Raw genomic sequence first — 27,959 nt, 5'->3', positions numbered from 1 at the left:
CCCCACTCTGTACGAGATGCTGCTCAGCGGTGCCGTCGCACTGCTGTGTTGTTGTTGTTCGCACCGCATTCATTATCTCCCTCGACGCGCCATTCACGGACTGCCTGTTTCTTTCACCCTTCTCTTCTCTCTCCCTTTTCCGGCGTGAGTGCACTTGTGTGTTGGGTCTGGTGGTGGTGTTCTCCGGCGAGCGTGCGCAAACGCCCAAGTCCTGAGCAAGGAGTACATGCACGCAACGCAAAGGTCAAAGTATACAGTAATACGAGAAACAAAGAGTAAGGTGAGGCACACACACACACACACGGCTGCGCCCACGTTGACACACCCGCACACACTCGGTCAGTCACCGATTCGTCGAAGATAGTCACAAACAAGCGAGGAGTTGGGGCATAATGTGGCGCGCGTCGCGTGTCTTTTTCTGCGCTGCTGCCTCGACGGCCAACGGTGCCGGGGCAGTCTCCAAGGCTGCCGCAGCTGTTGCTGCCCCTTCGTCCACGCTGCCCGTCTTCAAGACTCGACCGATCTACATGGATAATCAGGCCACCACCCCGCTGGACCCCCGCGTGCTGGATGCGATGCTGCCCTACATGACGGAGGAGTACGGCAACCCGAACAGTCGCACCCATCAGTACGGCTGGAGCGCCGAAGAGGCGGTCGAGAAGGCGCGCAAGCAGGTCGCTGATTTGATTGGCGCAAGCCCGAAGGAGATCTTTTTCACTAGTGGCGCGACTGAGTGCAACAACATCGCCATCAAGGGCGTCGGCAACTTCCTCAAGGCCAAGAAGAATCACATCATCACGCTGCAGACAGAGCACAAGTGCGTGCTCGACTCGTGCCGCTACCTGGAGATGGAGGGCTTCGAGGTGACGTACCTGCCGGTGCAGAAGAACGGAATTTTGGACCTGAAGGTGCTGGAGGCGGCGATCAAGCCCACCACGTCTCTTGTTTCATGCATGGCGGCACACAACGAGATTGGCGTGCTGCAGCCCATCCGCGAGATCGGGGCGCTGTGTCACTCCAAGAAGGTTCTCTTCCACACCGACGCGGCGCAAGCTCTGGGCAAGGTCAAGCTCGACGTGAACGCCGACAACATCGATGCCATGTCAATGTCCTCGCATAAGGTTTATGGCCCGAAAGGCTGCGGCGCCCTCTACGTGCGGCGTCGCCCGCGCGTGCGCCTTCGCTCCCCTGTCAGCGGCGGCGGGCAGGAGCGTGGCGTTCGGAGCGGCACCGTCGCCACTGCGCTTGTTGTCGGCATGGGCGCTGCTTGTGAGGTTGCCATGAAGGAGTGGAAGCGCGACGCGGCGCACACAGAGAGGCTGCAGTGGCGTCTACTGAACGGACTGCAGAGTCGCCTGTCACACCTTGTCGTGAACGGTGACTTGAAACACCGTCTGCCGGGCAACCTAAACATCAGCTTCTCCTGTGTGGAGGGCGAGAGCTTGCTCATGGGGATGAAGGATGTGGCGGTGTCAAGCGGTAGCGCCTGCACGAGCGCATCGCTCGAGCCCAGCTACGTCCTCCGCGCCCTGGGCGTTGACGCTGAGAACGCGCACACCTCCATCCGCTTTGGCATTGGCCGCTTTACCACTGCGAAGGAGGTGGACCTCGTCATCGAGGAGTGCGTCAAGAACGTCGAGCGCCTGCGTGAGCTGTCGCCGCTGTGGGATCTGATGCAGGAGGGCAAGACGCTCGCGGACGTGCAGTGGCGTTAGCTCCGATGCGCTACTATTAAAAGCACAAGAAAGCGGAGAGAGCTCGTGGCACGTGGTGAGCGGGCGAGAGTGAGACATGCAGAGGCCAGTTTTGCGTGACCGAGGCAAGCGTGAGTCGAGCCATGTGCGCACGCTTGATGATACCCCTCTTCTTCCACACAGTTTGCACTTGCAACCCTCCCTACACTTGCTTATTCTCAGCGGCCACACCCGTCTATCCCTCTCTCTCCCCCACTCACTCTGTGCCTTCATCTGCGCGTGCGGGCGAGGTCTTGGGTGTGCTTGCGACGTAGTAGTCCACGACTACCCACGTTTATGCTGTTGTTGGCTTCTTATGTTCACCATTCTTTGGCTCAGGATACTTTGCCGGGGCGACCGGTGGGCCGCCGGTTTGTGTCTTATCCTCCCCGGCACCACCCTTGTTTTAAACACTCTTCCCCCTCCTCCCCCAGATCGCCATCTGGTGCTGGCTGCTGACCGTGCTTCTCGTGCTGCCGCGGCTGCTGCGCTGATGAATCCGATTGCTCGCGTGCGCATTCCCTCTTCTCCCTCAGGCATGCCGATTTCTGCGTCTGTTTCGCAATGCACATGGGCACACCTACTTGCGCTGGGCTTTATTACAACCACCGTTGAGGGAGGAAAAGCACGCGTGTCATGTACCCCTTCAGCCTCTTGCATTTCTCCTTGTGTGGACTTGTATCGGATTCGCCCGTGTGTTTTTCTCTATACGGCGGTTGGGCTGTGAGTAGGCCAAAGGTGGTGGGAGAGGGTGGAGAGGGGGGAGAGAGGGAGGGGGAGAGACCCAGGAGCGAACAGGGGCGCGGTCGTCCATGGGGTCTTCTGTGCGGGCCTCCCTATGAGCGTGACGGAGCGAGCTGACGTGCTGCGTTAGCGGGGTGGGGGGGCGTGGCAGGGTCCACGATCTCTCTCTCTTTCTGTGGGTGTGAGCGTGTGAGGTCTCTGAGAAGCGAGAGAGTGAGATGGTGGTGGTGCTGGTGGGGAATGGAACAGGCGCACGGCCCGTTACGTCATTCACATGTACACACACACACACACACACACAGAAGTATCTTTTTTGTTTGTCTTGTTCTCCATCGCATTTTCCCGTTTTTCTTTTTTTTTCCCCCGTCGCGTTGGCTCTGTGACAGGTGAGTGCCACCGTGGCCACGGGCCCGTCTTCTTGCAAATGGGGATGATGAGCGATGCGACAGCAGAGAGCCCTGTGTGATTTGGAGGCGCGTGTGCGTCAGCGAAGCCGTTTTCGATGCTTCCTGCGACTATGTGTGGCTCGCCTGCTTGCGAGTTCTTATCCATGCGCAGCGCACCCCCCTCCCTCCTCCCTTCCCTCCTCTACGTCTGTTTTGCCGTGCCGCTGTAGCTACCTACGCAACGTGTGGGCTTGTCCGGGAGTGCGCCCCATTGCATTGACGTGTTTGTCCCGTCTATTCACACTCCACTGTCCCCCTCCCCCAAACCCCCAACCCACCCCATCGCCGTGACGACGATAACCACCACCGCCGAGCGAAAGGGAGAAGAGGGCGTTGTCTCTTCTTCCACTGCTCACGTTTGTTTTCGGTGTTCGCTCTCTCCATTCCTGTACGCACATGCACAGGAAAAAGACTATTTGCTTGCCTGAGCGTGTGCTCGTCAGCTGCTGCGTGGCTCTGTCGTTGTCGTTGTCGTACCGACATGCCGTTGTGTGTGTGTGTCTGTGTGTGTGTGTATGCTGTCTTCATGGATTGATACCCGTCTTCCTGTTCGTCCATCTCTATCTCCACCTTTGAGCATTGCCGAAGCGACCGGTGAGAAACTGGTCATCAGTTTCTCAGGGTAGAGCAGGAAGGCCGCAGTGGCGTGGCATCACCACCGGCCTCTACCCCCCCGACCCTCTCTTCGTCGCCCTTCGCGGAGATGATGAAGAGCGAGGCGGTGGGGTCGTTGAAGGAGAACGTATGACGACGAGGAGGACACGAAAGGCCCGTACGGGGCGTGCGGCAGCTGCCGTCCTTTACGATGCCGCCGAATCATTCTTTCTAACATACGCTGCCGCGGTCTCCACAACTCTTCACGCACCTTTTTTCGTTCCACCTGTCATTGCGGTGATTTGCCAACACACCTCTGCCAACATGTGCGGCGGCAGGTGGTGCGCCGCATCTTTCCTTTTTGTTTTCTAGGGCTTTTCACTCGTTCTGCCCTCACAGGAAAGAGTCATGTCGGACATGAGTGACCGCCTCAAGGGTAAGCTGAAGCACATGGCTCGGCAGACCCCCAATGGGTACCGTAAGCAGCGCCCCGGCAGCGGCCCACGGCACTTCGCCGACGACAACTACCCTTTTCAAGGAAAGCGGCCGCGTGAGGAGGAGGAGGAAGGGCCGCAGGGTAGCAAGTCCGGCAGCAGCCGCGCTCACAGTGGCAAGGAGGCGGGAAAGAGCGCCAGCGGCGACGGAGAGAGCGAGGTGCTCGGTGTCATTCCGAAGATCACCCTTGAAGACATGGGCGGCTTGGCCAAGGAGCTGCCGGTAATAAAAGAGCTCATTGAGCTGCCCATCCGCATGCCGCACCTCTTTAACTGCCTCGGTGCAGATCCGCCGTGCGGCGTCCTGTTGCATGGCCCGCCGGGTGTCGGCAAGACAAAGCTCGTCCACGCCATCGCCGGCTCGCTGCAGGTGCCCCTCTTCTTTGTCTCGGCGCCGGAGATCGTCTCCGGCATCAGCGGCGACAGCGAGGCAAAGCTGAGGAACTTGTTCATGGACGCCATAGCGGCGGCGCCAAGCATTGTTTTCATCGACGAGATCGACACCATCGCGGGCCGTCGCGAGGACGCCCAGCGCGCTATGGAGAGTCGCATCGTTGGGCAGCTGCTTACTTGCATGGATCAGGTGTCGCAGGCGTGGCGACAGCACAACAAGGTGGTTTGCGTCATGGGGGCGACAAACCGCCCAGAAGCGTTGGACACGGCGCTGCGCCGCGCCGGCCGGTTCGATCGGGAAATTTCCCTCGGCATCCCCTCAATCGACGAGCGACAAAGCATCCTCAATATCATCTGCGCGAGAATCAACTTGTCCGACGGCGTCGATTTCTTCGAGCTCGCCAATATGACCCCTGGCTACGTCGGCGCAGACCTGCACCTTCTCGTCAAGGAGGCGTGCATCCTCGCCATCCGCCGCAAGTACAAGGAGCTGGACGAGCGTGGCGCTGTGGGTGATGTAAAGACGGAAGAGCTCTCCGGGTTCTGCGTCACGTTCGATGAGCTGAAGGAGGCGACGACGCGGGTGCAGCCGTCGGCGATGCGGGAGGGCTTCACGACGATCCCGAACGTTTCCTGGGACGACGTCGGCGCCCTCGAGGACGTGCGGGAGGAGCTCATGACCAGCATTTTGCAGCCTATCCGCGCCCCGAAGCTGCATCACCGCTTCGGTCTCGACCATCCCGTCGGCGTGCTGCTCTACGGCCCACCGGGCTGCGGCAAGACGCTGGTCGCAAAGGCAATCGCGAACCAATCAGGCGCCAACTTTATCTCCATCAAGGGTCCAGAGCTGCTCAACAAGTTCGTCGGCGAGAGTGAGCGCAGCGTGCGGATGGTCTTCGCGCGTGGGCGGGCTAGCGCCCCATGCGTCCTCTTCTTTGACGAGCTAGATGCACTGGCACCGCGCCGCGGGTCGGACAGGGCAAACCCGAGCAGCGAGCGCGTAGTGAACCAGCTGCTGACTGAGCTGGACGGCGTGGAGGGGCGCAAGGACGTTTACGTGATTGGGGCCACGAACCGCCCCGATATGATTGATTCCGCCATGCTGCGTCCAGGTCGCCTGGACAAACTGCTATACGTGCCGCTGCCGTCGCCTGCGCAGCGTGAATCGATTCTTCGGACACACGCCCGCAAGTACCCGGTGGATGCCGAGGTGAACCTGGAAAGGCTGGCGCATGACGAGCGGCTCACCGGCTTCAGCGGCGCCGACTTGGCTGCCCTAATGCGCGAGGCGTCGCTGACCGCGCTGAAGGGCGTGTACAAGTCCTACACAAAGGACGAGCTGGAGGAGCTGGAGCGCGACATCACTGGAAAGAGCGCCGACACGGCGGATCTGCCCACCATTACGGCAGACAACTTCGAGGCGAGCTTGGCAAAGATCAAACCTTCGGTGTCTGCGGCGGATCGGGCAAATTATGAGAGCATGAGCATCGAGATACGCAACAACGCCAAGAATACTGGGTAAGATGAGGCATGCCCCGCGCGCGCAGGAGGACCTGAGCTGCTGTTGCTGCTGCTGCTGCTGCTTGTGCGTCTTGCCCTGTGACCGCCCCCCTCCCTCTTCCTCCTTGCGTTGCCAAGGAAATACGCCTTGTTAGTTCGTTGTGAGAGCTGATGTCTCTCTCGTTCTCGTGTGTGTGCGGTGCGCGTAACAACGAATAAGCGTGTGTGTGTGTTGGTGTGTTTTCAGATCTAATCATCCTACACCCACCGATGCATACGAATATACTTACCCCACCGCGCTGTGCCGACACCCTGCGTGTACGGTTGCGCACAATTGGAAGGCAAGGCAGCGAGAGAGAGGAGGCGGTGCACTGCCTGGAGGACAGGCAGCCGCACAGGCGCCGCTGTGGGAGACGGGCCACGCGATAAAGCAAGGCGTGTTGGTCGCATGCGCGCTTTGTTTGGGTCGAGCGCCGGACGAGGGTGGTCGACACGGCGCTCTCCGGCCTCTCTTTTTCTCGATGGATAAAGTGCGCTGTGTCTTTGACTCTCCTCCTTCCTCGGCGCAGGTGCTCTGTGGACAACGGAACAACACGCCCAGACTTCCTGTCTACTCCGTACCCATGCTCCTACACGAAAAGGGATGTTCTTTACCATGCTTGTGTGCCAGTCTCTTGCTACTACGGCTGCCGTGCTCTTATTCCTCCCCCCGCCTCGGGCGCATTCGCCTTCTTTTCCTTTCCACCAATGGCAATAGCAGGCACCCGATAAAACAAGAGTAGCACGACATGCTGCGTCGGTGCTTTCCACGGCTCGAGGTCCCGCGCCCCGCCGTGGAGCGCCCCAAGCGTCGCGGCCGTGCTGAGGTTGGCGGGGGCAAAAAGATCGGGTCTCGCAACCCTGGAGTGCCCGACCTACCCAAGAGTGCTGGCGGATACGTGTTCCAGCAACTGAGACCGCGCCTGCCGATTCGCTGGCAGTACGGCTGGCGGTGGAGCAGTCTCAAAGCGGTCTGGGTGGGGGGCTGGTCATCGTTCATTTGCTATGTAGCTTACGTCATGTTCTTCAAGTATACGGACAGCGAGATTGCTGAACTGGCGACTCAGTATACCTACGTGCGCAACGACCGTGGGGACGTGGTGGACATTGGTTTCAAGCCCATCGTAGACGCTGGAAAGCGGGCCCGCCGCCGCGCTGACCGACTGCTTGATCCCGACGAGCGGGACTAACGGGGAGAGCAGGGGTGAGAAGGGGGGGGGTGGAGCTGCTGCTGCTGCTACTGCTCTGTGCAACGCGTTCTTCCTCGGAGGTGTTTGACACGACAGACCTTTTTTTCCGTCCCTGAGCGGTGGTTCGAAGTTCTGCCCTCCTGTCCACCCGAGAGTGGGTGGGTGTGCTTGTGTGTCGTCGTTGTACCACTTTAAGTTGCATGGTGTCGCGAGCGGGCGCCTTCTCAGCTGCCCTTCTTCCTCTTGAATCACAGGTACAACAGTAAGATAATCCCCGCCAAGGGCACAAGGTTGAATGACTTCGACACTGCGATCATGCCACGCCACGCCACACCTGACTCTCTCTACGAAATACCCCCTTCCTCGACGCCACATGGGTTACCGCACTCGACATTTTCTTTTGGTGCGTGGTCGGTGTGTCGAGGCGCAACAGAAGTGGTAGTGTGTTGGGCCACACAAAGACACCGCATCATACGGGCGCATCTTCGGACCTTGAAGCACCGCACGTTGATCAAGCTGTGCTTGTGGCGTTCCCACTGACTTTCGCTGATTCTGCTCTCCGGCGATCTCGGGTTGCTCTGCCTCCCTTTTGTTTGCTCGTGGGTGCATTTTCGCCTTCATATTGCCGGTGGGTAGCGGAAAGGCGCCTCGTCGACTACGCGTAGGTGTAGTCTGCGCGGTTACAGTCGGACCACTGGCTGGCAGTCTCCCATTCCCCGCCCCTCTCTCCCCCCACAGACACACAAAAGAAAAGGCGGTAGAGACAACAAAAGAGGCGGGTCACTCGCGTGAGGAGCGAGCGGCGGAGCCATTCCACTGCAGCGTTACCGCACAGACGTAGATCGGACTTGGCAGCCTTATTCAGTGGGCGGCGCTTGCTTCCTTTTTTCCCCTTTCCATATCTCTTTCCACATTCCACGTAAACACACGTATTTGGACCTCGCCGCCATGCAGCCGAACGGCACGGGCGACTTCCCAGTGCCAGTGGCCACGAGCGGCGCGCCCACCGACGATGGCCAGAGCACACGGCAGCTACCCGCCAACACGACCTTGTCAGAGGAGGTGCCGCCCGCGAGCTTTCGAGTTCACATGCCATACGAAAGATCCACCATCTCCTCCAAGCAGCGCCGTGGCGGCAACCTCGTTCTGTTCGTGAAGTCCAACGAGAATGAGTCGGAGGCGGCGTCGAGGAGCACACCGTTCTCGCCTCAGCAGCCACAGGTCAACGACAGTGGTGCGGAAGGCGATGTAGAAAGCGTTAGCGAGGAGGGCAATGAGAACGTTAGCAAGGATCAGGAAGGCGCTCCCTCTCTGGTCATCTCGACAGTTGCGGGCGCGGTTGGGTCGGTGAGCAGCATGGCCACCGGCGCGACACGCAGGCCCCTCGTCACCGCTGCTCTCGTCCTGCTCTATTTCATTTTGCTCGATCTTGTGCTTTTGAGCGGGAATGAGCGACTGAACCGTGTGCTGCGCCGCATGCGGGCTGCGGAGGACGACGCGCTCATATTGCTCTCCACCAGCTTGATCCGTCAGATGGCAGAGGCGAAACGGGAGTTGCAGGATGATGTGACGCAGCGCCGCGGCAACGTGGAAACGGAGGGATTAGAGATGGCCCGACACAAGGTGGAGGCTCTGGAGCGAGTGTGTAACCGCAGCATCTCGCGTCTGCACGCAAAGCTGATGTTCCCAGGCAGCGTCGAGGACCTGTTATTTCTCATTGAAGCGCACGCCACATACGACGAGAGACTGCGTGAATTGGCAGCGCACGAGTTGCACTGGACGACGACGTTGATGGCCGGACACGTAGTGCACGCTGGCGGAGACGGCGTGGAGGAGTCGTCGCCACATGCACCGGGTACAACACAACCAGCGGCGCATTCGCCGGCAGCGGGCGGCTATGCGCACCCTTCAGCAGAGAAGGGGGACACGAATGCAGCGTTGAACCCGCTGCGTAATGTTCGACTACAGCATGTGCGCGAGTACAGGGTACCAACCAAGCTGGCAGCAAGCAGCTATGCGCGGCGCCCCTCCACAGGGGCAAAAAGCGCCGCCGCGTCGCGACGGCAGTCAGGTGGCACCAGCACATTTGGTTCCGCAGTATCGGTGGTGAAGAAGATGGCGCAGGGACTCCTCGAGCTTATCAGCAACAAGCTCGTGGCTTTTCTGTTGATTTGCGTGCTGCTCTCTGCGGTGCTGCGGATGGGCTGATAGAGCGAGGGAAGCGGGCGGCTCACGGGCTGTGGGTGTGGGGCGCAACAGACGGGGATGATGCGCGTCTGCTTGAGCATCGCATACACACACACAGGGAATGGGCGAAAGGGGAAAGGACCTTCATCGTCGGCTCATGAAGTTGGCTTGCCACAGCATCGCCGTTTCGCATTCGGCTTGACGCCGACATTCCTTTGTGCCAATCTCTCGACGCGCGCGTTTTCTTCAACCCTTTTTTTTTAATGCGGCATGTCTCTGGCCTCCGTGTACGTGTGCAGGTACAGAGCGGCACTGTTGCGGACGCGATTCATTTGTTCATCACCCGCCTCGTCGCCGCGCCACCCTTTTGTTCTCGAGTTGTCTCCTGCTCTCCATCAAGGGCAATTATGGAAGCACCGCAACGACGCATACGCGCACTCACACGTGCGTCACCCATGTCGCTCTCTCATTGGTGGTCGACACGCACGCCGGCTTCGCATCGGTGACATCACCTTCTCCAATCCCATGTCTCTTTCGCGCTCCCCAGTGTACTCTTTACATCCTCGAGTGCCAGGCGCTTCTCCTCCCCTTTCGCCCACTCGCTTGCAGGTGATGTACGGTGCCTCCTCTTGTTGCAGCTCTTCGTCAACGCTTACAAGGTGTTTTGTATGTTTGTGTGGAGGAGGCGCGTCCGTTGTAAAAGCAGATTGTGTGCGTGTGTGTATTTGGGAGGAGGAGGGTGGAGGGGAGGAGGCGATCGCCCCCCTCCTCCCCGTTTCCCGCTCTGCCCGCTCGCGTTTCTCTTTGCCTGTCCGCCTCTTGGAGAGGTACACGAAAGCAAACGGAATGCAGAGGACACGCAGCAGGAAAGCTCCCAAACGGACGCTCGAAGCGAAAAAATCGACGCAATGGAGCTGGCTGCCGTTGTGAGGGCTGTAGCGTGGTCCTGGAGGCAGCGAAGGACGCATCTTTTCTTTTTTTTGTGTGCTGTACAACACCTTGCCCGCTCTTTAGCGCATGTGCAGTGGGACCGATGAGGTGCTGGGAGGGGGGGGGAAGGTAAGTGTAGAAGGGCTTCTGCAGTAATTCTGCTTCACGTTCGCGTCCGCGCTCTCTCCGCCTCTCTTCTTTTTTTATTCTCGGAAGCGTTGCACAGTACCCCCCCCTCCCTCCCCATAGCGCACTCACGCATCAAATTGCAGAGATGAGCGCCGTATGATAAGAGGATGCGCCACCACTGCACAGAATGTGCCGTGACGAGTGCAGGGAAACGCTAGCGTGGGGACAATCTCGGCAGCGAGCAAGACAAGAAAGGTGATCCTCTGTGCACAGAACGGAACAGATCTCTCTTTCTGTTTTTTTTTGTTCGCGGTTGGTTCCTGGACAAGCTATCCCACGTCCCCCGTATCTACTCGTTCCTTCTCGCCCTGTCTGCTTCCGCCATATATATAAAATTTACACGACACGACTGCTTTGCAGCTGTTGCGCCACACCCCCTCCCTCCTTCTGTTCTCGATACGCGAATGCCGCTGCGGACTCGTCGATCAGACTTTGGCAACCGTCGCGTCGTGGCAGGGGTGCTGCGCGTCAGCCAAGTGTGGCGCATGCGCTTTGACAAAGCTGCACCAACACCACCGCCTCCGTCCCCGGAGTTGACGGGATCGACAACCGCGAGCTCTTCGACGGCCGCGTCGGCGCTGCCGCGTGTGTCGTACCGCACGCTACCCTCGAGTATGTACCCTAAGGAGGTCAGCTCCGACTTCATTCCCTTTCCGCTGCCGAAGCACGACGCCTCGATGGGCTTTGGACCGGTACGTTTGCGCAACGTGCCGGACATCGAAGAGGCTCGAGCGCGCATGGCCAAGGCAGCGCAGGGTCCACCGCGAGGAAGCGCGTCTACGCATCTTCAGGATAACGACGGCGACAACTCCGAAGCGGCGTCTTCCCTGTGGGCAGAACTGAGCGGCGAAACCACGACGACATCCGTTGGTCTCGCTACCACCTCAGTGGCAGGGGCGTCGCCAGAGGATGCAGAAGCGTTGTCACGTCCGCCGGATGCGCAGGATGAGGACCTGGTCGGCTATCATGTTCACCGGCACTTTCCGCTGCTCGATGTGCTAGAGTGCGATCGAAGCGTGGACGACCTTCTTGCACAGTTTTGGAACCGCCCACAGCGCGAGGCGAGGATGGCGACAGTGCTCGACTTTGCCGCGACGTTGCAGCGCCGCAGCAACGACGAACTCACGCGCGTCCTCTACGAACTGAGCTCTCTCTTCGAGTGGGACGGTAATGGGCTTCAGTTCATTGCCGCCAAGGTGCTCAAGTACGGTCGCAGCTACACCGTGTCGAGCGAGCTGACGAAGGCGTTTGTCCAGTTGGTGGACGCGATGACGGTGGTGTTTGTTGAGGAGCAGCCGCACCGCCTGGCGGAGTCGCCTGCGTTGCTTGCGCAGGTGCTCCACTTTCTGGCACTGGTAAAGATCATGGAGCCGAATAAGTGGTACACGCTGAATCCCAACGCCCCGCAGAATCGCGCCGACTACACGCACCCACGCGGCGTGAATCGGATGTCTGCTCACGTGACTACGGGCCGCGTGCTGCTCGACTTCCTCGAGGACATGGTCACCAATGTGCACAACGTGACGGGTAGGGCCGTCGTCGATGAGCAACAGGGCAGCCTGGCGCGCCCTCCCCTACCGCAGCACGCAACATTTTGTTTCACCGAGGGATGGTCGGAAGACGACATCCTTGATGTCATGGCGGGATTCTCAGGCGTCATGCCCGATGGCAAGGCATCGTCACCTGTCTTGCATGCACTGCTGCATGAGCTGTGGATGCGCTGGTCTACGGTGGGTTTTGTGCTCTCTGAGTATGAGCAGGCGGCGCGACTTGAGCGTTTGTACATGTTGTTGCAGGTGATGGACATGCAGCGCGACGCCGTGCTGGATGCGCTACTTGGTGGGCAGCTCAGGGCTCATGACACGGCATCGTCCACATTGACGTTGCCGACGCTGTTTTGCGAGCGCGACGACACCCCGCCGCTGATGTTGGCGCCGTCTCTCACACAGACGCGCGGGCCAGATTTCTTCTCGGCTGTCTCGCGCGACAAGCGGGCGACGGTCAAGGCAGCCGCCTTGCGGCTTCTCGCGGCGAGCTTGGCGAAGGCGCGCGACGATGGTGATGCGGGGCTGCACCAGGCCCTCGTCGAGAGCGGTACAGAGCTGCTGCAGAGTTTGACGTCCAAGTCGGCAGCGCTGTCGTTTGCGCAGAGAGAGCAGTTCGACGTGATGACGCTGAGGGCGGTGCCGCACATGGCGGATGTGGCAGAGCGGCTCGCCGAGCAGCGCGCCGAGGCGCCGTTCTTTCCGCTTACTGCGTCCGCAGGCGATCTTCCTGACACTGCTGCCGTGCTTGCCCATCTCAGCTCTCATCCTGAGCCGTACATTGTTCTCTGCAAGGGTCGTCGTGTCCACCCAGTGCGAACCTTGGTGTCGAATCTAGACCACATAGCAGCCGTGGAGAACGTCTTCATACTACACTCCAGCGGCGTTTCAAAGTGCGTTGACGCCCTCGTCGCCATCGCCCGGCGCCTGCGTAGCGGCAAGGATGCACTGATAGTCACAGCCAGCTGTCTGCGGGCTCTGCAAGCGGCCGCCCAGTACGGAGCGACGGAGAAGCGCCGCGCGACGGCTGACCGTGCGCTGGATATTGTCGCTTATGAGCTGGAGGCAGGCCGAGCCATACTCATGCCAGTCACTGACGAGCTGTACCTGCACGACGCCGGTACATATTGCGATGAGGACCTCATGCTGTGGACTCTGGCCGCCTACTTGGCGCGAGACGTGCCCCTTGTGAAGGTGCACACGATCATGAGTAGCCGCAGCAGAGCACGAAACCCCCAACACACACTGAAAGGCGAACACAGCCCTCTCACATCGACAGGCGACCTGTACAACAAGTCGACGCCGCTCCTACAATCGCTGCGAAGCAAGGAGCTGCGCGCTGTCACGCACCATCCCGTTGTGCAGCGCCCCGTGCGAGATCCCCCGCAAACGCTCTACAATGTTAACCCAATCCGTGCCCGCTTTGTGTACCGGCGAGACAAGGCGTTGTTTGACAAGTACCATGTCACGGCGCGCAACCTAGCGCCTGGGTTCAGCCAAGGTGCGCTGAACAGCGACCTGCGTGGGCTTGGGTTCTACACCCCCGACCATCCACAGGTCCCTTACACGCCTTTGTTGGAGTTGAAGTGCCGCCCAGTGCCTGCGGACCCGCCTGTCTCACCGTGAGTCATCTTGTGCATTGAAGCATCTGCCTTTATGTGCGTGGGGGTAGTGCAGGAGGTCCCTCGCCATATTTCCCTGATTCGCGGAGCTGCGTGCTTGAAGGCGGGGCGGGGGTGGGAGCGAATTTCTAGGCCTGCCGGGCGTGTCTTGGAGGGTCGGCAATGGCAGACCCAATCACGGAGCCGTGATCGACTTTGGTGCGGACGCCACTCGCTGCGCCTCTTGTGTGTCTTGGCGTTGACGGCTCTTGTGTCATCTCCGCCGAAAAGGACCCCTCCGGTGTATCTCACAGTAAGTCTAACATGAGAAGTAAGCAAATGCCTATCCGCTGACGGAGGGAGCGGGGCGGGGGAGAGGAGAGGAAGGACGGAGGGGGAGACGGACAATGGTGGCAATCACGCAACGTGTACGTGACTTTTGCCTCGTGTTTCGGCGGAGTCGCTTGTAGGTGCGAAGCACCTCTCTGTGCGTATGTGTATCGCGGCGGCCGCCACTTTCCCTAGCTGACCGTTGCTCTTGCCCTCTCCCGCAAGGCAAGCGAGTGTGTGGAGGGCGGGGGGGGAGTGGGTGGGAAGACTGCAGTAGATGTTTCACTGACAAGCACATGGATTCCGCGCTCTTTTCTCATTCATGGTGATACTTCTCCTGACTCTCTTTGCCTTCGTGGGCCCCTCCCATGAGGGGCACCTACGCAAGCTCGCATAGAGCCACCCATAGGTACACTCGCACCAGCGGGCCCGTGTCCGACCTTTCGCTGCTGCTGCTTCTGGCGTTTTTGCTCTTCTTGGCTCGAAAAGACTCTTATAAAACTCTAAGGCAAGGGCCTGTTCCCCCCTCTCCTCACATTCGGTTCTTCCGTCGTGTCCCTTGTCCCACAGCGTGACATTCGCCTACTCTTCTACCCCCTCTCCTTACAAGACAAGCGAACAAAGAATCCCCGCCCGTGCGCGCGCTCTCGCTTGCGGTTCACCTCTGTTCTCGTTGTGTCGAACGACCTGTGGGCCTTCTGTCTGTTGCCCTCTCTCCCCCCCTGTGTTACCACCAATGTTCTCACAAGGGAAGCAGGGCTCGCTGTTCTCCCTCGGCGGAGGCCCCAGCGGCATGGCGGCCAACGACAAGACGAAGAACAAGCCGCTCACGCAGGCGGAGAGGTACGAGCAGGCGCTTGTCACAGCAAAGGTGTTTCTAGAAGACAGTCGGGCACGCATGACCAAGTCCATGGACAAGTACAGCGCTGTTGTGAACAGCAACTACTGGTTCTACGGGTACTTTGGCGGTAACATGATGGCGACCATGGCGGCCTGTTTGGCGCTGGGCAACCGCTGGGCCTTTTTTAGGTCATACAGCGGCTGGATCGCCGTCTTTGGCGGCTACTTTGGCGGCAAGGCGTGCCTCGCCGCCCACTCGAGCGTGCTGCTTGGCGGCGTCGTGGCGCAGCTGAATCATGAGATCGAAGAGGCCAAGCGGATGGACGAGCAGACGGATCACATTGTGCCAGACTACCTGCGTGAGGCAGAGCGGCTAACGCAAGTGAAGTACGAGCTGGTGCCGACGCTGCCTGAGGCGGTCGAGGCACGCGCCCACCACACAGAGCAGACCCTTGACGACCGCGCCAACGCACTCATCGAGGCTTATATGAAGCGCAAGGAGGCCCTCGGGAAGTAGACGGACTGTAACGGAGCCGATGATAACAATGCATCAGAGCAACAGAGGAGGGGGAGGGTGGTAGAATGACGCTGCTAGTTGTTTGACTCGGACGACGTCTGCGCCTGCCGTGGTCACTGCCTCCCCCCTCGGCGCCCCTCCTCCCCTTCAGAGGTATATCCAACCGAAGATACTTCGTGTTCTTCCTCTTTAGTTGTCTCGCTAGTCCGTTGTCGCATGGGGCACATCTTGCACTGTCCAGACAAGAAGACATCGCTCACGTCAGCGACGAGGGGTCCATGCAGCAAGACGCGCACGTATCTCACACACTCTCCTCCTTTATCGTGCGTTCGCCGCCAAGCATCGCAGGGTACAGCGTATAAAACAAAACAACGACGACAAGAGAAGGGGATACCTGCACGATTTGGCCACCCTGCACAGACCTCTTGGACACATCGGCGTTGCTACTTCTGTAAAACCACCGCTTTCTTGCTGTTTGCCGGCCAGTGGCCCTTTCAGCGAGCCTCCTTGCGCTGCTAGCGGCTTGGTGACGGATCTCTCTCGGCCTGGCAGCTACTTGAAGGGGAGGGGGGGGAGCGCACGTGCCTGAAGAGGCGTGCACGCATATTCCCATGCCCTCCCCCTTCCTCTTCCCCTTCTCCTCCCCCCTCCACCTTGTTCACCGCTGCTTCCTCTCGTGGCCATTCTGTATTCTCTCTCGCACCACGCGAGCCCAAACACGCAACGAACAGAAGGATACACAGACAGACACACACACAGACACACAGACAGACACACACGGAAAGGAGACTGTGGCCGGAGAAGCTGACGCCGTCGCTGCCGTTTTGAATCTTCAGTTGTCTGCTTTGGGAGAGGGGTGGTGTTGGTGCTGGTGGGGTCGTCTTCTGCTGTGGTGACTGCTTCCATGTCGTCTCTCATACGGTGAAAGAGTGCAGTGTCTCACTCCTGTCATCCCTTCTTTTTTTTCTGTTGCCTGCTAGAGGATCATCAGCACTGGCGCGGCGGCCTGATGTCGCGGTCCATCACGAAGGGTCAGCAGCGCGCCACTGACGTAGTCAGCGGCGCTCGAAACGGATTTACTGGTGGTGGTGCGACGGGTAGCCCAACATCTAAGGCAGCAGCCGCCTTCACCAAGGAGCAGTTCTACACAGCCGAGGAGCTGCTGCCGTACATCAGTGAGGCAGAGAAGGCGAACCTGAAGCAGGAGGTACTCAATAGCATCAACACTGAGCTGCTGCTCAACACCGATCTTGAGGTGACGGTGCCGCGCTTGCTGAGGTCGTGCCAGAACGAGTCGCGTGAGCTCAGACGCGCTATGAACTCCATCGCCTCCTCTCAAATCGTGGAGGCACAGCGCGCGCTGCAGATCGTGAAGAGCAACTACGGTAAGGTGCAGGAGTTGCGAGAACTGTTTCTCAAGCAGGGCGACCTTATTCAGGGTCTTGGTGCCGACACGCTCAGCTACAAGCACCTGCGGCAGCTGCACTGCCTGCGCGACAACGTCAGCTCCGTGATCAAGTGGTCGGAGGCGCTCAAGGAAGTGCGCTACGGGAATCTGTACATGCTGGTGGAGCAGCAGTCGTTTCGATTCATGTACGGTCGCCTGCGAAATTTGCAGCTGATCCGCCGCACAGTCATCACAAAGGCTGGGGCGCGCTACCGGAGCTTCCAGGCGGTGTTTGAGCCGTACTTTGAAAAGCTGGATGTCATTCTATCCATGTTCGTGAATCAGGTGTACAAGTTCCTGCGTGAGGACGCAATGGTGATTGCGATCCAGAGGGCACTTGAGGATGGTCCGTCTGACGACGGCTCTCACTGTGGCACGGGCTTCGCTGGTGCCGGCGAGAACAAGGGCGACGAAGAAGCACCAGAGCCGTATGAGTGCCTGCGCCAGTGCATCGCCATCTGCGGTGACGAGATTGAGAACCCTGTCTTGAATTTTGGTAGCGACGGCGTAGAGACGGAGTCGCAGATCAACGAGGAGGCCATCTACTCAGCCGTGGCGAAGGGCGTTGCGCAGCTGTGGGAGGAGCAGATCATGCAGGATGTGGTGGATCCATTTCGTCAGATATCTGTCTATCTGGAGCAGATGAAGAAAGTGGAGCCGCTGCTCGGTGCCTTCGAGCTCACGTTGTTCCCGCTCTCCACGAAGCTCCCGTTTTTCCGCCTCGTCGTGCAGGCCGTCCATGCGGAGGTGATGAACGTGATGCAGAGCTACTCCAGCCCGAGCGCCGAGCTCGAGGCCAACGGCCTCATCGAGGCGTCGCTTTTCATTCAGTGGTATGAGGAGATGATGGTGACAAACAGCTACGCCCAGTACGTCGACTTCTCCGCGATCGATGAACTGTCGGCGTCCTTCATGACCGCGGCGGTTGGCGGCTTGTCGGCGCACTTGACGCGGCTCTGCCGCGCGTGTGCCATAACGGTGTGTAACGACCTGAAAGGCCCCACCATCCTCTCCTCTGGCCTCCCTATCACGACCGGGCCGGTGGACGTGTTTAGCGTCTTGCAGCAGTCTCTGGCGGGGATGAACACCGCTATTGACGTGACTGTCATGCGAAAAATTGGCAAGGCGTGCGCCGACGCGATCTACGCCTACCTCGACGAGTGCAAGCAGCGCACCGACTTCGACTACTGGGAGGACGAGAACAACTCGCTCCCGAGCCCGCAGCCCGCCGAGGAGTGGCAGCAGCGACGCATGCTTTTCCTGTACGCCTTCTGCAACGACTGCACTACCATCGAAAACAATCTCGACACGATTGAGCTCAAGTTCGCGTCATGCTGGGACTACGACAACCCCGGCGCCGGCGATGACGAGGACGACGGCACGTCTGCTGGGGCCGACGGCGACGGGGGCGACATATTCTCAACGCCTTTCCGGAAGCTGCAGGATGCGCTGCTGGAAGACGCGTTCTACTACCTGGATGAGATTACTGCGCAGGTGGAGCGGCTTGTGGAGGAGGAATGGGAGAAGGTATTTCGAACAGAGGAGTGGTACACCGATGCAACGAACCCGGTGCAGCTCATCATCAACACAGAGGCGGAGTACATTGATGAGGAGTTCGCGACGATGCTGCAGGACCAGCGTTCTCGAAAGCTCACGCGGCAGATGCTTATTCGCAACATCGTGAAGTACATAAACACCCTCATCGAGTTCCTAGCCGACTTGATTCGAAACCCAAAGAAGAACACCGTGGATAGCTGGCTCACCTTCGTGGACTGCGTGCAGCGCGATATTGACATCTCCCTCGGGATGTGGCGTGAGCATCTATCGGACCGGCAAGGCCAGCTGCTCGACCTCGGGCAGCGCGCGCTGGAGCTGATGAAGCAGCTGCTCTCCGTGAAAAAACCGGTCGACTTTGGCTATCTTCTGCAGGACAAGCTCCTCGATGACTTTGGTGACTGCCCGACATTTGTCATCCGCTTCTGCTTCGAGGCACGCAGTCAGGAAGTCGACCGTGAGACCCGTGAGCGGCTCATGGCCGTCTGGGCAGAGCGGACCACCTACCAGAAGCGCGACAGCAAGGATAAACCCACCCTGGGCTGGAGTCAGCCACCGTCGTTCCTCGGCAGTGTTGACCGCTCCCTCGCGGAGCTCGAGAAGCCGTCTGGTTTCTTCGGCCGCAGCATCAAAAAGAAGCGTGCCGCGGAGAGGCAGCAGAAGTTGATGGAAGAGAAAAACGCAAAGCGGACTGCCCGCCAGGCTCGCCGGGACGCCGACGCTGCTGCGACGAAGATACTTACGCCGGCGGTAAATCCCAAAGCCAACGCCGGCGCCGTGGAGGTCACCTCTCTGGCTGATGTTTTGAAGTGAGTGAAATGCGGTCGGCAGCACAGGCAGTGACGGCTGGAGGAGGACGCCAAGCGCGTCAGCAGCGCTCCTTCAGCAGCTCACCGAACGCACTACTACAGCTGTCCGCTTTGCGTCGTTTCTTGTCCGCTCGTTGGCCTACCAAAGAATGGATGCTGGCTTGTGTGCACATGCGCGCGCATGTTGGTGCCATGCTGTCTGCTTCTCCCGCCTCACCTCACGCGCTCTTCTCTCATGTATTTTCGTGTTGGTCTTTACTACCCCCGGTATCGATCTTCCCTCTACGCTGCGGCTGCTGTGTTGCCACACTCTCGACCCTGTCGCTCACTGCCTCGCATTTTGTTTTGCGCCCTTTCGCCTTTGTCTCTTGCACACGCAGACGTGTGCTCCATGTACCTGTACCGCTGAACTGGTTGGCCGCCCCCAAAAGTAGCTCTGACTGCTCCCTCCCTTCTCATGTCGTGGCGAGGGGTTCGTGCTGCTTCTCCGTGTCTGTGGTTCTTCTTGTGCAACTGCGTTGTTTGGCGTTGGCTGGGCTGCGCCTCTGTGGAGACCGTGCCATGCCATGGCGCTTCGTTGTACGTTGTTTCTCTCGTCTTCGTGGTGGGCCGCTTTCGGCGACACGAACGAACCCACTCACGCACACAAAAAAAAACACTGAAGCTATGCACACGCGCACACACTGGCAGCAGATCACACACGAGGCCCCTGATGTCAAGATGACGTGAAGCCTTCCCCCCTCTCTCTCTCTACTGCTCTCTCACAGGCCAGTGGAGTGAGTGTGGACCGTCTCGCACGGACGCAGGATTGGGGGCGAGGAGGGAGGGAGGGAGGGAGGGGGGGGATATACTGGCTTACTAATAAAGGCGCGTGTCTTTCCCCCAGAGAAAATGGGCGCTTGATGTAAAAGCCAGCAAACATTCCCTGTGTGTGCCACCTCTGGCAATCGCAGGAATGCACAGATGTCTTTAATACCGGCTTTATGGCCCTGCAGCTTTGTCCGTGCTCAGGTGCGTCTGTGGAGACTGACGAGTGCCGTTAGGTCTTATATGTGACTCCCTCCTTGTGTGCCACTTCTCCGTCGTTCTCCATCATCTCACCGATGGCGGCCAGCTCTTTTCCTGCATGCTGCCCTTTCATTGTCCGCCATTCTGTGCCTTTTCTTTGGCGTTTTCGCTGCGTGCCGCACACGTGGCGTTCCCTCTGGACACCCTTGGATCCCTTCCTCCTTGCCCAGCGCCCCTTTCGTCTCAAAGGCGTTCGCACGCCATGCAGAGACGCCTGCACGCCAGAGGCACTTGATTATTGGTGCACTGTACGGGTTTCCACACGTAGAAGCACACAGATACGCACCCGTATTCTGACCCTCTTCAGTGAAGTCATGCCGGCGGCGGTTCCGGTACGCACTCCGCCGTACCTTGTGGATGTGGCCGCGAACCTGACCGATTGTGTTTTTCGCGGGGTGGACTGGAAGGGAAACCGCCTTCACGACGATGACTTTGATCATGTTTTGGCCCGCGCGCAGGAGCGCAATGTGCAGCAGATCATAATCACCGGCACCAGCCTCGCCCAGAGCGTCAAGGCCATCGCGCTCTGTCGGCGATACCCCGATCGGCGGCTGCTGTGCACTGTTGGGGTGCACCCGGCGCACTGTGGCGAGTTTCTCCGGCCTCTGGACCGCGACGAGGTTCAACGGGTCGCCGAAAGTGCCGTGTCGATGGTAATGCCACATCACGAGAGGCCAGCCGCCGCGATAGCGGCGAAGCAGGAGGAGGCGTGGGCACAGGAACGCCTAGATTACTTGGTGGACCTCGCGACTAGGAATCGAGACGTGGTTGTGGCGATGGGCGAGATCGGCATCGACTACGCCGAGGCCGCCTGCTGCCCCCGTGAGGTACAAGAGAAGTACTTTGCACGCCAGCTCGCTGCTTTTGCCCCGCTGCAGCTGCCCTTCCTCTTCCACTCACGCGAGTGCGGCATGACGTTTGTGTCCCACCTACAAGACACATGGGCACGCATCGTCTCTGATGTAGCTTCGACGGAGCCAGTGACTGATCATGCAAGCGCCTCCTCACCGTCGCCCGATGCGCAGTTGCGGGGCGTCGTGCACAGCTTTAATGGTACACTGGAAGAGCAGGAGGCACTGTTGTCGATGGGGCTGTACTTGAGCGTGAACTGCAGCGCTTTCCGAGAGGCCTCCCTGGCCGCGCAGGTTACTCTGATTCCGCTGGATCGTCTGATGCTCGAGACGGACGCCCCGTGGTGCGACGTGCGGTCGACGGACTACGGCGCGCAGTTTGTGCGCACCGTCTTCAAGACGATCAAGCGCAAGAAACCGTTCGAGATGGGGGCCTGTCTGGAGCGGCGCAACGAGCCTTGCCATCTCGTCCAGGTCATGGAGGAGTATCTCGGCTGCGCGAAGGCGTCCGTCACTTCACCTGAGGATCCGTTGTCAAGGATGGATGAGGCGACTCTGGTCGCTGCCGTGTATGAGAACTGCCAGCGTCTTTTCCACCTGTGACCTCGAGGACTTCATGACGATCAAGATGAGGGCAGTCTTGTACACGTGTGTGTATGTCGCGCCTTTGCTCACCTCTTCCTCACTGAAGTAAACGCATCGAAAGCACGAATAAGGAAAAGAGAAGACAACTCCGTCAGCCCAATCAGCAGGAGCGGACAGCGGTCAAGCGAGGGAGAGGGGTGAGCAACACGTGCTCATCGGACATGGTGCGCACAACCCATTCGATGTATGCATGACGACCAGGGTTACTCTCTGAGGAGAGTGATGCAGGACTCACGCTTACGATCAAGCAAACTGCGAAAGGGAATGAACGGTGTCCAACGAGAAGCGCACCCGCACCTGCAGATAGACGCAGAGGATGCACGGCAGACTCTTACTTCGTCACATGCCTATGAGTCGCGAGAGTGCGTCTGCGGACCGCCCCACTGCATGCATCGATGGCTCGCTGACGCTCTGTCTACCTACTGCCTTCTTTGCTCACTTGTGGGAGGAAGAACCACCGCCTCACTTCCAGGGTCGCATCGCCACGCAGGCCTGATTGCCCTGTGTGCCACAACAGCTTCTCTACAAGATACAGCGGTTGAGGGAGGGCGGGCGGCGACGGCTTCCTCTTTGTTTTTCCGCCGCCTCTTTCTCACCTTCCCGCGGACAGTGCGCACACGTTGCGTGGCACACGCCACCCCCTCCCTCGCACACCTGCAGAGCCCCCGGCACGCCCACACATTTCCTACTCTCCCAGCTTTTCTTCTGCTGAGCACCTTGCGCGCATTCAATGAAGGGTGGGCGAGAGGAGGACACGGAGGCAGAGGTAGGAAGTAGCCGCCTCGGGCCCAGTGACCGCCTCAGCACTGCGAAGAGTAAAGCGCACAAGCCGCGCCGGCTGGTCAAGGGTGCCGATGTCGGACTGCCGCTTCACGCGTCCGTCATTGAGGAAACCTGCGAGGTGGAAGAGACCCATACGGTGCTTGTGCGTTTTCCCTGCTTTGACTTCTTCCGACACGTACGCGTGTGCGAGCGCGCTCGAGACCCGCAGCCCGCCACATCCGACGATGCTGCCAAGGCTTCGGCAAGTCTTGCAACCGCATTATCAGACACCGCTTTCCGTAGTGGCGCGCCTCCGGTCACCTCGACGCACGATACTGCCGAGGCCGCCTTCGCCCCGGAAGCCGCGGTCTTTATACCAGGGACGCTAGAGACAGATACTCCGCGGCTCTTACTGAACGGCGGCACCCCACATGAAACGCTTTTCGAGGGGCAGTGGACTGAGGTGGCTGGCGAAGGCGTATCCGTCACGAATCGTGCCGTTGTCCACGTCAGTGCCAAGACGGCAGGTATCCCTGTGCCACCAGCAGCGCCTCCTTTGAACTCCTCCTCAATTGTGAGCGACGCGGCAGCGTCTCCCGAACTGGCGCGTACCACCGTTGAGTCGTTTCCTGCGTCTTCATCTCAGGCAACGGCGACGTCTGCGCCGCCGATCGCGAGTTTGCTGACGCACACGCTTGCCGGCGTCACCGCCGACGAGGAGCGCCGCCAGCGGGCGGAGCAGCAGAAGGGCTGGACCTACGATCGCGTCGACGTACCCTCAGCCGTCCTCGTCATGCATCGTGTGCGCTAGGACGACATGCGAGCCTCGCAGAGCTGCTTCGGTATCGGTGAAGAGAGAGGGGGCAATGTGGAGATGGATGCTGGTGCGTCGAGATGCCCTCAAGCGGGTCTCCGCGCTAACACAACATCGAGGCAAGCCCAACGAAAGCAAGAAAACGAAAAATAGTGCCGTACCGAGAGTGTTGCAGACGATTCCGATGCTCACGGGTGCCAGGGCGACGATGCCCCCCTTTTGCGCGTGTAGAGTTCTCATTTCAGCGTGTGCCCATTGCTCTGCCCTGAAACACGAGCTGCACGCCACTCCACCCCAGCCGGGCCCCGTCGCACAGGCGCACATGGCCTGGCGCGCAGCAGCCCTGGGCACACGCGGTACAGCATTGCGCCGACCCAGTCATCTCGGTGCGGCCTCCGTCCAAAGCTCGACACAGACACACCCATTGCGCCGGTCCCCACGTGCCGCACCCTCCTCGAGAGTGTCGCAGGCCCCCTGCACCAGTGGGCAGAGTGAGGGGCCGGGGAGGGGGTGGGTGAGATGTGTTCGAGTCACGCTGGCACTCTGTCCCCATCATGTGGACGGCACAATGGTGTCCGCCGTCGCAGGCCGCTCCGACGCCACGCCGTCCACCTCACCAGCGACATCAGCAGCGATACATCGCTCTGACCTCCCCTACGTCGTTGGTGCTGGGCCCGGCGACACCACGCACTGAGGCGTGCTGCCATCTCTGTCATCCGGTGGGATATGTGTGCGAATTGAGAAAAGAAGAAAGATGTACCTGAGCTCTAGTTCAACGGCCGATGCGCTGCGTGTTGCCGGGGTCGAAAAAGACACAGATGCCGGGGATGTCCCGAAACGACAAGGGGCTCTTCTTCATTGCCCCTCCCCTCTCCGCCTACCAGCCCTGTCAGCACTCTGTGTCTTGCTTGCCGTATGTGTCTGCCCCGTTTTTTTGCCAGTACTCGTGCTGCTCATCTCCCCTCCACTCGTTCGAACTCTTTGAACACTGTGCACGCCCTCACCTGCGCATAATGTGTACTCAACGCACTGCCGTTCTCCACTTCACATGCAGAAAAAAAAGGCAGGCGTGTAGCGGATCACAAATCACCCAAGTCGCCCTCGGCGCACCCCCTCTCAACACAAATTGTCGCTTCACTGACTTGGCCGTTTGTATGCCGTATCCTCGCGTCCATTACCCCTACAGACTCCGCTGCTGCGACGAATTCGACGAGCTTCCTCGCCTAACCGAAACGCCCCCCCCCCGTTATCAACGAAAGGTGCATACAACTGAACGTGCGCTACTAGTCTCGCACACGGTCACATCGACGTCCACTTCCCCACTGCCGGCACTTTATAGGACGCAAAGGCACCCCATCCCACTCCCTCCACCATCCTTCACCAAACACGCGAGCGCGGAGAGAGAACGAGGACAGTGACGAGGCACAGGCGTTGCACGCGTGAAGATCATTGTGTGTTGCCGCGTGCCCTGAAGGCACGGAAAAAAAGAAGCAGCGAAGAAGGCGAAGGGACCGGCACTGCTCATCCGTGAACAAACACCCTCCACTGTCTATCTCTCTGCCTCGAGCGTCTCTCCGTTTGGTTCATCCCTTATATATATATATATAATCTTTTTCTGCTCGTCTTCCTTCACGTGGGGTTGAGCTCGCGTGGCTCTTGCTGTCTCCGCCGTTTCGTTTCTGTCTGTGTGTCTGTGTGTGTGTTTGTATTCTCTGTATCCGCCCAAGCTCCTCATCCTGCAACGGTGCTCGCTCTCCCCCTTTTCTCCCCACCTATTCTCTCACATTGAAGCGTATCAGTGTGTGCATGTGTTATCTGCATTTATGCATTCAACGTAAGTCTCTATGTGTACAGCGATCTGCTTTGCGCCCTCTTCGCCCCTGCCTCTTTCCCCCTCACCGTCACAATCGTGTCTACGAGTGTATGGTTGTGTGTGTGTGTGGGAGGGGGTTGTGCCATCATCTTTTCTGTTTCCTCTTTGTTGTTGTTGGTCTTGCCTTGATCGTCGTCTATCCTGAGCGCCCTAGTGTAACCGGCTACCACCGCCTTTTGTGTACATGCTTTCTTGCTTCCTCTTTAGCTCACTTGATTTTGTACTGCCTTACGGCCTGCGTGCGTGCTCAACCCGCCACCGTCTCTTATGCCTTTGCGCTTCTCTTTCCTTGCTTGTGATCGTCGGCGTTTCTTCTACGCTTCTTCGTATTGTTGCCACCCCCCACCCCCACCACATTCTCCTCCCCTTTTGTTTAATTCTGGAATATTTCTTTAGTGGGAGATTCGCGTGTCAGCGTAGGTGCGTGTGTCCTCTCTCACCCTTTGTCTCCTCCTGTGTGCTCTCGTGTTTACTGGTCTTGCTCGGGGCGGTGACTATTTGCTTGTGTGTGTGTGCAGTCGACGACGTGACAATACGCGGAGGGTAGCGTGTCAAACCGATTCGCTTCCTCGCGCACGGTGTCTGGGATAAAGGAAGAGCAATATCACTGCTGCTACAAGACACGCTGGCACCGTGGAACATTTTTTTTTTCGAGCTTGTGCTGCGCTCTTTTTCATTTGCCCACTCAAGCACCTTTTACTGCCTTTGCAGGTACGCCCGAAGTGCGCGTGCGTTCAGGCGCAGGCCTACACGTCTGGGCACCCGCTCCCCCTTCCCTTCTCTTCCCCCCACCCACTTCTCTCTGCTTTCTCTGTGCAGACTCGCTCGACGGTGTTACCCCTTTTTTCCTTTTTTTGCTTTGCCTGTCACCGTTGTGCGGTGTGCATTGCGTAGACATCGAGCCCTTACACTTCCCCGGAGCTACTCCCCCCCCCGCCCCGCCCCTCGTTGCTCTCTGCGCCCTCCCCTCGCCGAGTGCACAGGTTTGTGTGCCAGATTGCCTTTACCTTCCTATCGCCTGAGCTGGACGTTTCCTGTTCTTCCGCCTCGACTCTCCGCTGTCCATAGAGAGCACGATGCGTGCACCTACGAACCCACTGGCTCCGTCGTCGCATGCCAATGCGCACAACGTGTACTTGCCTCTTTTTCCGCCTTCGCCGGTGCATCGGCCGGCGTCCCCGCTGGTCGATTTGGATGACATGTTTCACGATGTCTCAACTTTTGTCTTGCGTGACGAGGACCTGTCCACAGCGCCCAGACTTCCATACGCAGTGCCGGCGTACCTCGCAGCAGGTCAGTGCGCTCAAATCCAACCACAGCGCACGCTGGCCGCAGGGGTTCCCAGTGATGCGGTAGACGATGCCGACAGCATTGATATGGACTTCATAATGCTTGACAGAGAGAGCCGCAGCTCTCGCATCTCGCTCAAACAGCGGCGGCAGCCACGCATAAACCGCAGGTCGTCCAGTGAGTATACGAGAGAGGAGCGGCCTCACGTATCGTATGCGAGAGCCTCGACGGGCACCCGCAGCTACTGCACCAGCGATTACGGCTCGTATGACTACAGCTTATACCCTCGCCGACAGTCTTCTATATCCAACGTTTACTCTAATGAGAGCTTGTCGGCCTACGGCCGCCGCAATGGATTCTGCCAGCAACTCGGGCACACTATCCTGCGCGTGTTGATCCTGATGAAACGAGTGTGGTGCTCGACGCTGTGCGAGTTCTTGATTCCGATTTTCTTTCTCGGTGGCTCCATCTGGCTGTGGGTCCTCTATGGCACCACGTCTGCCGAAGACTCCAACTACTACAACAGTCTGGGGCCATTGGCAGTGCTTCAAGCTGCCGCCAACATCAGCAGCTCCCTGTGCTACAACGCGTCCTTGGCGAGCGGCATCGCCGGCTTAACGCCATGTGTGGCGGGAAAAAGGTATTACTGCCCCCACGGCCGCGGCATCCCGAGCGGCTTTTGCTACGATCCGCCTCTGAAAAACGTGGTAGCCCAGCTCCTCGGCGCTCTGCCACTCACGACATCGCCAATGCTCCCCCTGGACACACTCATCGCGTGTCAGTGGGTGGCGATGGATCAGTCGATTCGAGCATCAACGCCGTTCTCGTACGGCGGTCTGCTGTACTTTGCGCCGCGCACGCCGGAGGTGGAGTCGTTGGTGTCGTACATGCGGACCCAGTCCAAGCTGTTCGACAACGCGTACGGCGGCACATTTGCGACGGCAGCGGAGGCTGCGTCGCACATACTGTCGTTGACGCACGACGACCCGCCGACGTGGGGCGTTGTGGAGCTGGACAGCTACACAGCCGACACGTTCAACGTGAGGATCATGGTCAACTCATCGGCCCTGCCAGCGACGTCGAAGAGCGTTCTGAGCGGGTACCTTGGCGGGCTCGACACGTCGACCAACTCGCCGTACATCTTCTCGGGCTACACGACGCTGCAGACGCTCGTGTACCATCACTACACCGCGAGTGTGCTCGGCAAGCCGACGACGAAGCCGCTGACGTACACCGCCATGCCCACGAAGGCATACCATACCAGCTCCTTCTTGCTGACTGGTGCCTCCCTGGCGCCGCTGATTCTGGTGCTTGGGTTCCTGTACCCCGTGTCGCAGCTGACGAAGCGGATCGTGGTGGAGAAGGAGCTGCGCATTCGCGAGGCCATGCTCATCATGGGTCTCTCTGAGTGGACCATGTACCTTGCGTGGCTCGTGGTGTATGGTGTGTGGTACACTGTGGTGTCGGCTATCATCACGATTCTCCTGCGCTTGACGTACTTGCCGGAAAGCAGCCCCTGGTACATCTTCTTCATGTTCTTGCTCTTCTCGTGGTCCCACATTGCGCTGTCCGGCG

At 59.2% G+C, this 27,959-nt stretch overlaps 9 protein-coding genes across 9 annotated transcripts; all 9 read left to right on the top strand.

Moving 5' to 3' along the window:
- Positions 1–392: 392 nt before the first annotated feature.
- Positions 393–1,715, top strand: LMXM_27_1060 (putative cysteine desulfurase; the record flags this gene model as incomplete). The annotated part of the gene is made up of 1 exon (XM_003876631.1): positions 393–1,715. One exon carries the CDS (start codon positions 393–395, stop codon positions 1,713–1,715), a length of 1,323 nt encoding a protein of 440 aa, XP_003876680.1.
- Positions 1,716–3,925: 2,210 nt separating this feature from the next.
- LMXM_27_1050 (vesicular transport protein (CDC48 homologue),putative) lies at positions 3,926–5,926 on the top strand (the record flags this gene model as incomplete). Its single annotated transcript, XM_003876630.1, has 1 exon — positions 3,926–5,926. The coding sequence occupies one exon, from the start codon at positions 3,926–3,928 to the stop codon at positions 5,924–5,926; it is 2,001 nt and encodes a 666-aa protein (XP_003876679.1).
- Positions 5,927–6,692: 766 nt separating this feature from the next.
- On the top strand, positions 6,693–7,133 carry LMXM_27_1045 (conserved hypothetical protein; the record flags this gene model as incomplete). The annotated part of the gene is made up of 1 exon (XM_003876629.1): positions 6,693–7,133. The coding sequence occupies one exon, from the start codon at positions 6,693–6,695 to the stop codon at positions 7,131–7,133; it is 441 nt and encodes a 146-aa protein (XP_003876678.1).
- A 948-nt stretch (positions 7,134–8,081) lies between these two features.
- Positions 8,082–9,341, top strand: LMXM_27_1040 (conserved hypothetical protein; the record flags this gene model as incomplete). Its single annotated transcript, XM_003876628.1, has 1 exon — positions 8,082–9,341. The coding sequence occupies one exon, from the start codon at positions 8,082–8,084 to the stop codon at positions 9,339–9,341; it is 1,260 nt and encodes a 419-aa protein (XP_003876677.1).
- Positions 9,342–10,924: 1,583 nt separating this feature from the next.
- Positions 10,925–13,609, top strand: LMXM_27_1030 (conserved hypothetical protein; the record flags this gene model as incomplete). Its single annotated transcript, XM_003876627.1, has 1 exon — positions 10,925–13,609. One exon carries the CDS (start codon positions 10,925–10,927, stop codon positions 13,607–13,609), a length of 2,685 nt encoding a protein of 894 aa, XP_003876676.1.
- A 1,041-nt stretch (positions 13,610–14,650) lies between these two features.
- Positions 14,651–15,271, top strand: LMXM_27_1020 (conserved hypothetical protein; the record flags this gene model as incomplete). Its single annotated transcript, XM_003876626.1, has 1 exon — positions 14,651–15,271. The coding sequence occupies one exon, from the start codon at positions 14,651–14,653 to the stop codon at positions 15,269–15,271; it is 621 nt and encodes a 206-aa protein (XP_003876675.1).
- Positions 15,272–16,280: 1,009 nt separating this feature from the next.
- Positions 16,281–19,085, top strand: LMXM_27_1010 (conserved hypothetical protein; the record flags this gene model as incomplete). Its single annotated transcript, XM_003876625.1, has 1 exon — positions 16,281–19,085. The coding sequence occupies one exon, from the start codon at positions 16,281–16,283 to the stop codon at positions 19,083–19,085; it is 2,805 nt and encodes a 934-aa protein (XP_003876674.1).
- A 1,378-nt stretch (positions 19,086–20,463) lies between these two features.
- On the top strand, positions 20,464–21,603 carry LMXM_27_1000 (conserved hypothetical protein; the record flags this gene model as incomplete). Its single annotated transcript, XM_003876624.1, has 1 exon — positions 20,464–21,603. One exon carries the CDS (start codon positions 20,464–20,466, stop codon positions 21,601–21,603), a length of 1,140 nt encoding a protein of 379 aa, XP_003876673.1.
- Positions 21,604–22,375: 772 nt separating this feature from the next.
- LMXM_27_0990 (conserved hypothetical protein) lies at positions 22,376–23,218 on the top strand (the record flags this gene model as incomplete). The annotated part of the gene is made up of 1 exon (XM_003876623.1): positions 22,376–23,218. One exon carries the CDS (start codon positions 22,376–22,378, stop codon positions 23,216–23,218), a length of 843 nt encoding a protein of 280 aa, XP_003876672.1.
- Between the last annotated feature and the right edge of the window lie 4,741 nt (positions 23,219–27,959).

The sequence above is a fragment of the Leishmania mexicana genome, chromosome 27 (genome assembly GCF_000234665.1).
Source record: "Leishmania mexicana MHOM/GT/2001/U1103 complete genome, chromosome 27".
Classification (NCBI taxonomy): Eukaryota; Euglenozoa; class Kinetoplastea; order Trypanosomatida; family Trypanosomatidae; genus Leishmania; species Leishmania mexicana.
Note: the sequence above shows the minus strand (reverse complement) of the source record. Positions and strands in the feature narration are given on the sequence as shown.